Source organism: Limulus polyphemus, unplaced genomic scaffold, assembly GCF_000517525.1.
Source record: "Limulus polyphemus unplaced genomic scaffold, Limulus_polyphemus-2.1.2 Scaffold3046, whole genome shotgun sequence".
In the NCBI taxonomy this organism is placed as follows: domain Eukaryota; kingdom Metazoa; phylum Arthropoda; class Merostomata; order Xiphosura; family Limulidae; genus Limulus; species Limulus polyphemus.
This window is the reverse complement of record NW_013668656.1, coordinates 136,996-145,121: the sequence shown is the minus strand read 5'-3', so window position 1 is coordinate 145,121 and position 8,126 is coordinate 136,996. Positions and strand designations below refer to the sequence as shown.

Sequence of the window (8,126 nt, the reverse complement as noted above, 5' to 3'; positions counted from 1 at the left end):
TTTTGACCGTTCGTAAGTGTTAACGATGGTTCAGCAAATTTTGTTCAGGTGACTTTACTTTAAAAACTGTGATGGCAGGGGCCGGCATGTTGGAATTGATATTGATGCTCTGAAGACACCTGTTGAGACTAACTCAAGGCAACACACTCGTGAAATGGCCCTGGAATTGGATGTCTCTCATGAAACAATACTTAAACATTTAAGGAATATGGGAAAACTCCATAAAGAAAGTGTTTGGGTGCCTCGCGAACTCTCCGATGATCATCGTTTCCAACGTGTGAACGGAATTGTCACCGGTGATGAAAAATGGATTCTCTGTGCAAACATTAAACGCCAAAAACAATGGCCCAGTCCTAAACAAAAAACACTTCCGACCCTAAAATCTGGACTCCATTCACAGAAAGTGGTGCTTTGCATTTGGTGGGACGTCAAAGGAGTAATTCATTTCGAACTCCTCAATCCACAGCGAACTGTCAATGCAGAGATCTATAGTCAGAAACTGGAACGTTTAAATCAAGCCCTTCATCAGAAATGCTCTTCACTCGTTAATCAGAAAGGTGTTCTTCTCCACGACAATGCACGTCCATGTAGATATGGCATGTTTGACGCAACAAAAGATTATGGAATTGGGTTAGTAAATTCTCCCCCACCCACCATATTTTCCAGATATGGCACCATCAGATTACCATATTTTTCGTTCTTAATGTAAATGTGGAAGGTGTTAAATAGGACATTGACATGTTTTTTGCTTCAAATCCAAGTGATTTCTTTAATCGGGGCATTAACAACCTGATTGTAAGATAGAAAGGCATCATTGATAAGAATGGGAACTATTTCATTTACTAAATGTTTTGTTTTGATATGTAAGTTGTTCGGGTTTTTTCACCTAAAAAAAGCGACATTAATTTCTTGACGACCTAATATATTGTAATACATAGCGACTTTTCAGTCTTGAAGCACAGTTGCTACTTATAGATGGATATCAATAAAAATTTATAATAACATTAATATCACTTTTAAGCACTAATACACTTAAAGAAACGAACTTGTAACATAATAAAATTTTTTCAAATTTGAACTTACCTATTTACTTTCATTTTAAAATGGAAATGCGGAATTCTAGAGGCCATTTTAGCTGGTTTTAGAATCACAGAAAATATGAGCTAGAATAGAAAAGTTTTATTTGTTTAATTAAAAACAAAATTGCCCAAATATAATATTATATATAGTAGAATTTCCTCAAATAAATTTCCAAATGCCAGTATTTCTTAATTAATAATTAAATATGAAAAAAACAAGCGTTTTTAGATAACTTGTATGAACAAACAAAATTCAAGTTTTGAAAATATACTTGTATAAGATATTCATGGTGTCAAAAATAGGTTTAATTTTGTCTTATAGAAATCTAGGCTTGTTTTTTGTTTATTATTTATAGTGTTATGTTGAAGCCAATGTCGGTTTGATAAAAATGTCTATCTTACCTCATGTCCAGCAGGGAAGGGGTTGCCGATATCACAGACGATGTTATTGACTTCAGGAGTATGCAAGTATGGAAAACAGCTGATAGTCATACTCTATCAAGGGAAAATTTGAGCTCTTTAGTGTCTCCGTAAAAATAATTTATTATGTCACGTATATCTATTTATTGAGGTCCACCCAGTCCAAGTTTATTACATGTAAAAATGTTACTTTCCAAGTATGTTAAGAGCACAGGGAACACTTTTCAATTTTCATATATATATCAATATTAGAGCAACTTCACAACATGTTCTCTTAAAAATGATGGTGAAATCTGATCAAGTTCAGTACTGATCTCTCATCTGACATAAGTACGTATATAACCTATCTCATTGTATAATGAGAATAAAAACAGAAATTGTTTTAAAAATTTAAAAACAACTTTTTGATTAGTATTTGATAGTGGTATAGTTTTATTGCATGACAATTTAATAACAGTGATACTTGATTTATGTTTGTTTGTTTGTTACTATTTAGTATTCAAGAGTAGAAGAAAAAGCCCATAACAAATTCACTTATGTAAACTGAAGTGGCTACTGCATTACAAAAGTTTTTTTTTTTTTTATGTTAGTAGCAGCAACGACGTTTTTTCAAAAAAACAAATTGTTGATAGTCATTTAGACAGAACAAGGGATAAAAGTTTAAGTTTGTTGATTAATAAAACTATTAAAGCTATTGTTATTTTTACCAAAATATGTACTTTATAATAATTCATGCCTGGTTAAAAGGAGCTTTTTTAACAATTGTACAGTAATAATAACTTACAGCGCTGGTCTTGTTGATATTAACATAATTAAAGTCTTGGGGAGTTTCTAGATATAACATAGCTTCAAATGCATCTTCTCCATGATTGGTAATGTTAACAGTGAGTTCGAGCTTCTTTCTGCTTCCAATCAAATATTCGTCCATATTCCTGATGGATAATAAACATGTTATCACACACACATTTATATTCAAATACGCTTTTTCCTTTTGAAAGTGTTACTACATTTCCAAACTCATATATGACAAATTATACTTAGAGTATCTTGAGGTATGATAAGTAAGCAGCATTGTTTATCATCGGAATATTGTAATAAGAACTACAAACACTGAATTTAATATGCGAAAACCTATAAAATAAGCTGTGGACAATAAATTAGAGTTAACAGTACAAAGTTTCCGCAGCATATTAACTGAGTTACAGCAGTAACACAAAAAGTAGGTATCTACAAATTTTCTCTCACACAAACACCCATTCTTTTCATGTACACAAACAGAAAAACTATCATTATGAAATCGCCTTGTTGTAGTAGCATTATAAAACGAGAACTCACGCTTTCACTTCCACAGTCAGGTCAGGAATACACATATTGTCTTTTCCACAGTTCTTCTGAATGTTAACCTGAAAAGTAGTGATCCAATGCAATGCGTTACATTTTAACTAAATATAGATATAAATACATTAAGAGCAAATACAAGAACTTACTATCAAATATTACGATAATCAAACATATAAGTAAAACAGAACATAGAAAATCAACATCTTATATATTGAATAAGTACGCCCAACGTCTTTTATTCTTTTTTAAAAAACCCGACAACAAAAACTTCACTAAAAAAGCGGATAGTTGAAGTCAAACTACTAAATATATCTATTAAAAATTATTGGCAAATTTCTAAGCAGCTACGACAATAAATTTCAAACTTACTAACGACTACCGTTAAACTAGACAAGTTCCTTAATATTTTAACTAGGACGTGACTATATCGAGCCATAATTTTCGTTTTGCAACCATAAGCATGATCAAAGTAATTAGTCGACACTATATATATGTTCTGATCAAGTTTATTACATATCAGTATAATGTTTTTTTTGTTTCTTTTCACTAAATATTTTAAAACTGTAGTAGAAAAATACAATGCTTTCAAAAATATAACTGTCGAAAATACTAGACCAGATAACAATTAGTTGGATGATTTCGTAATACACAGCTATTAAGTTGTTAATAAGAATCATTAGATATCATACTTGTTTCATTAATATTCGTGGTAGGGTCTCATTAAGGATTGGCTTCAGGATTTTTCTGGAAGGTTCCAAGTCTCTCAACTCAGTGGCGACTTCTATTATAATGGGTGTCAGCTTGTCTCGCACTTGTTCCTAATGTTGCAATATAGATAATTACAATAATATATTATTTGTAAAATTTAAAATTTTATGTACCATATAAAGAAAAGGTATTGCATATACAGCCCCCCAGTGGCACAGCGGTATGTCTGCGGACTTACAATGCTAGAATCCGGGTTTCGATACCCTTGGTGAGCAGAGCACATATAGCCCATTGTGTAGCTTTGTGCTTAATTACAAACCAACCAACCAATTGCACATACTGGACTGCTACATTAAAAATTAAATTATTTGCAAATGAAAACCAGTTCAATTAATTATATTCAGATATTAATTAAGTAGCATAACAGAGACAAAATAAAATGAATCTCTTCCCTAATGCAAGATCGATTTTGCTTAGATACACCATTAAACAGAATTAACCCCCCAATAAATGTGCTAAGGATTCTAATTATGTTGTATTTGATATATTTTTCTTCCAGGTATAATTACAGTTACTACGTTCAATAATTGTGCATAAACTGTTCGTAATAAGTAAAAGAGAAGCTTTCCAAGTAAAATATGTTATTTGGTAGAATATGCTACTTATCAAAAGCTTTTAAAATGCTTTTTGATTTTAACATATTACTGCCTGTGCATAAATGAAAGTACTATACATTAACAAATAATTATAACAACATTAGACAAATATTCGGGAAAAATGCGACCATACATACCAACGAAGTTACATAGAAATCTTAAAAATATGGTTATTAATAACGATTGAAAAATAGCTGTAACTGTGAAAATCAATTTTTTTATGACATTTGCCCTTTTTTGTTGTTGTTACCAACAATGACAATACAAACGCTGCATTTCTAAATTTGTTGAGTTTCATGATGAGTAGTTCGCTCTTCGCACTTTATACGAACGAACGATTTGAATATGCTAATGCTGTGATACGTCGCTTCAGGTATAGACGTTGGTGTCATGGGGAGAAGTTTTAGCGCTTATATATTTGGCTCATGTTGAATTCCTAATCATTCAGTAGTGCACTGGCAACGTGCATAGACATATAACTGAAGGTTTTGTCACAGCTCTTCTCCCCAAGGAAGATCGTTAAACGATGTGGAGACAAAGTACAAAGCATTTCGAAGAACGCAGCCTTCAAGATCCTCCATGCTGATGGAAAAAAACTCAGGTGATGAGCGAGCTCCGACACACTAGACCCCAAATCACTTTGGAGCAACACTTTTGTCCACAATGTGAAGGTTAGGGTTGCTAAAGCAAACTCTGATCCAAAAACCCTTCCAATGAAGCTGGGTGCTAACAAGATAATAAACAAGGATTTGAAGTTGGCGAACACTCACAAAGCAAAGGTTCGTAAGCTTCCAGCCACACTTTGCAATCAACTGTGATCTAAAATAACTTTGCCATTCTTCGCAGAAGCTTGTTAAAATGGAAATCGCGGTTTCGGGCAATAATCTGTAATCATGGCAATCAAACTAAATGCGATTGGCAATGGTGAGATAATTTGAAGGAGAGCACGACACCTGAAATATTGTTCTTATAAAGTGCTATTAAACTTCAGTATACGATGACATACAAGCTCAAAAAGTCTGTTAATGTTAATATTTTTTTCATATTATGACTCCCCCCCCCAAAAAAAACAACAATACCATACTTTTACGAAATTCAAAAATAAATATATTTTTTCTTTTTTTAAGTATATTCACTACACAGTTCAATAAATTGTCGACGTTGAATTATCAATAATCAAAAGTTTATTGCATACAAGAGTATGCTGAATAAATGGCTATGAAGCTCAAGGATTTTATAATATCAGTAGAGTATCTTCGTCCCGAAATAATGTAATATCACTGACCTGAATATAAGCATAAACACTTTTACAGAATACAGAGCCTTTCCTGAGAGAGACTTGATAATAACTGTGGTTTATTTTTTCTCTGTCCAGAAAAAACACACGTGGACTTTGCTCCAAACCAATGTCCAATCGAGTTTTAAATAAAACATCTGAAAGGTTGAAATTATGGAAAACTTTTGTAGTGTAGTACCTTCGATTCTTACAAACTGGGGTTTTTACTGTATAATATTTTCAAACATTAGAGATTACAATGAAAATAATGAAGAATTTCAACAATAAATAATTAACATAACAGTAATATGCTAGTAAAGAAAGAATATATAAAAGTGGGTAATATAAGAAATATGAAACCTATTTATAAAATTTAGTTAAAGTTTCAATTTTTAAGTAAAAGTTGCTAATTCGAAGTTTCAGTTATATCAACAACTCTTATAGTAGGATTGACTATCACATTATAACGCCTAAACGGCTGAAAGGGCGAGTATGGTCGGTGACAGGGATTGAACCCGCGACTCACAGATTGCAGTTAGAATACTCCAACCACCAGGCCATGCCAGGAGATTAGATCGCTAGAAACACGCATAAAAGAACATGCAGATTTTGTGGCGACAGTGAATGAAGTATATATAATTAAGTGCTTGGCGAATGTGATGTTGTTATATATCAAAATATGCTTAAAATTATAGATAAAGTGGGAGACGAGAATACTGTAAAAGAGACGTTGTTGATTAATAGATTAAACCCAAAATTGAACGAGGAACAAGATTATTGATAATATAAGAATTAAGAAGAAGAAGAACGATAATTTTAGCATTTTTCATTGATTATTTGTCTTAATATATAACATGTTTTAACAACTCTTTTATATGTGTTGTTAGAGTATTTAGATATGTTCACATACATAAGAATAGTGAAACTATAGCATTTAGAATAACTGTGGCAATACCTCAGGTTTGACTAAAAGTCGGGTACTTTATATAACTAAAGTAATAAAATAAATTGCAAACATTACATATGATGTAGGGCTAGCAATGCCAAAAAATACAGAAAACAGGTAGGGATGAATACACAAAACCATACAAAAATCACTCCATCATTAGCCAAGTCTTCCCAAGAATAATGTTTATCTACAACTAAATGTTGAATTCCCGTCAGATGCATGAATTGAAGTTTGAATAAAAGAATTGAAACTGAGTAGTTCTATACAGCCTTACAGTGGCTAATAACCATAAGCTTGTAAGATTGACTCTGCACTTACTGGCTAATTATGTAGGAATTTTTGTATGGTTTTATGTATTCATTCCTATCTTGTTTATGGACATTTTGGTATTGTCATCCATACATAATACTTAATTTTTGTAACTGTTTTATTATATGTTTCCCCTCTTTTCGTTTAACAATTTCATTGAAGTAAGTCGATAAGTGAACATTTGTTTTTATTTTTATAAGTCAATGGTATGTCAGTTTTGTCAAGTTTTAGATTACACTGGCCAATGAAGCTGGAATGGTTCCTCCATTACAGTATAAGTACCTCAGAGCGCTGGACTGGTGTTAAGGGAATATTTACACAACCCACGCCTTCCAACTTCACCCCAACTCACTCTACCACATGCTAGGGTCACGTCGATTAATAAGAAGGACATATTATGGATCCTAGGAAATGAAGTATGATACCACGCATACACACACACAGCTGCCAGGTTCAGCTCAACTGAAAACCCGAAGAGAAGTAGACTGCTATATAACGTATTGTTTTCAGAAATCAATAACATATACACAGATCTGTCTGTTGCATAAATACTTCATCTCCTGGATACCTTGAATAATAACTTAGATTATTTATTATTTATTAGTTTATTTTTACTGAAATTGTTTAGCCAGATATCATGTTTGCATAATGAAAAGTCAGAAATGGTTGTTATCTAAGAACAATATCTGCTACTAACTAGTGATGAGAAATGAAACTGTTATTTTTGAATCATGGAAATATTATATCCTTATGAATTGAACTCATTAGTAGTTTTCCTTTTTATTATTTTCACAAAAATATATGTGGTAGAAGAACAGAATAATTTTGCTGTTATACAAGCTGTGAAATATTCGATAATGGCAATTAGGTGCACAAACTTTAGCAGTTACTTATAAGCATCATACAGTAATAAATTGAATGCGGTTGCCGTTATTTTCTTGGCCCATCCCTACATACTAAAAACTACCATGCTTGTTTTAGCGATATCCTATTCCCAAGTACTCTTAAAATGCTTTTCTGTCATACTAAAGCCATTGCGAGAACTTCATCACTTTTTTGGCTAGTGTGGGAGAAGAAAAAGAAAGATGAACACTTCGGCTCTTTAGCTAGTTCCCAGTTATCCACTTCAGCAACACTTTCCAGTGATGCTGGGAGTCTCACTGTGACGGATTTATTATTATATTTTTATTTCAATATCAACGTTTGCTTGAATTAAGTTTATATTTCCAAGTGTACATAAGTTATACAGTTAAATATGTATTGCGAAACTCCCGCCTATTCTCCAAAGTTGTAGAAGATTCTCGAGAGGAGGAATCAGCAATATACACTGCGTGGTCACAAGTAAATAGACACCACCTTTTCAGAAAAAATTAAATTTTTCAGTCATA

General features: G+C 32.4%; 1 protein-coding gene across 1 annotated transcript in view; it reads right to left on the bottom strand.

Annotated features, from left to right (window-relative positions):
• Positions 1–1,044: 1,044 nt before the first annotated feature.
• Positions 1,045–8,126, bottom strand: part of LOC106468534 (integrin alpha-PS2-like) — a 104,458-nt gene continuing 97,376 nt past the window's right edge. Inside the window, exons 17-22 of the mRNA XM_013928966.2 lie at positions 5,490–5,638; positions 3,530–3,658; positions 2,835–2,902; positions 2,284–2,431; positions 1,482–1,574; positions 1,045–1,163 (exon numbers count right to left, since the gene is read on the bottom strand). Of these exons, the coding sequence (XP_013784420.2) occupies positions 1,080–1,163; positions 1,482–1,574; positions 2,284–2,431; positions 2,835–2,902; positions 3,530–3,658; positions 5,490–5,638 (671 nt within the window). The 3' untranslated portion in view covers positions 1,045–1,079. The remainder of the gene's footprint in view (positions 1,164–1,481; positions 1,575–2,283; positions 2,432–2,834; positions 2,903–3,529; positions 3,659–5,489; positions 5,639–8,126) is intronic.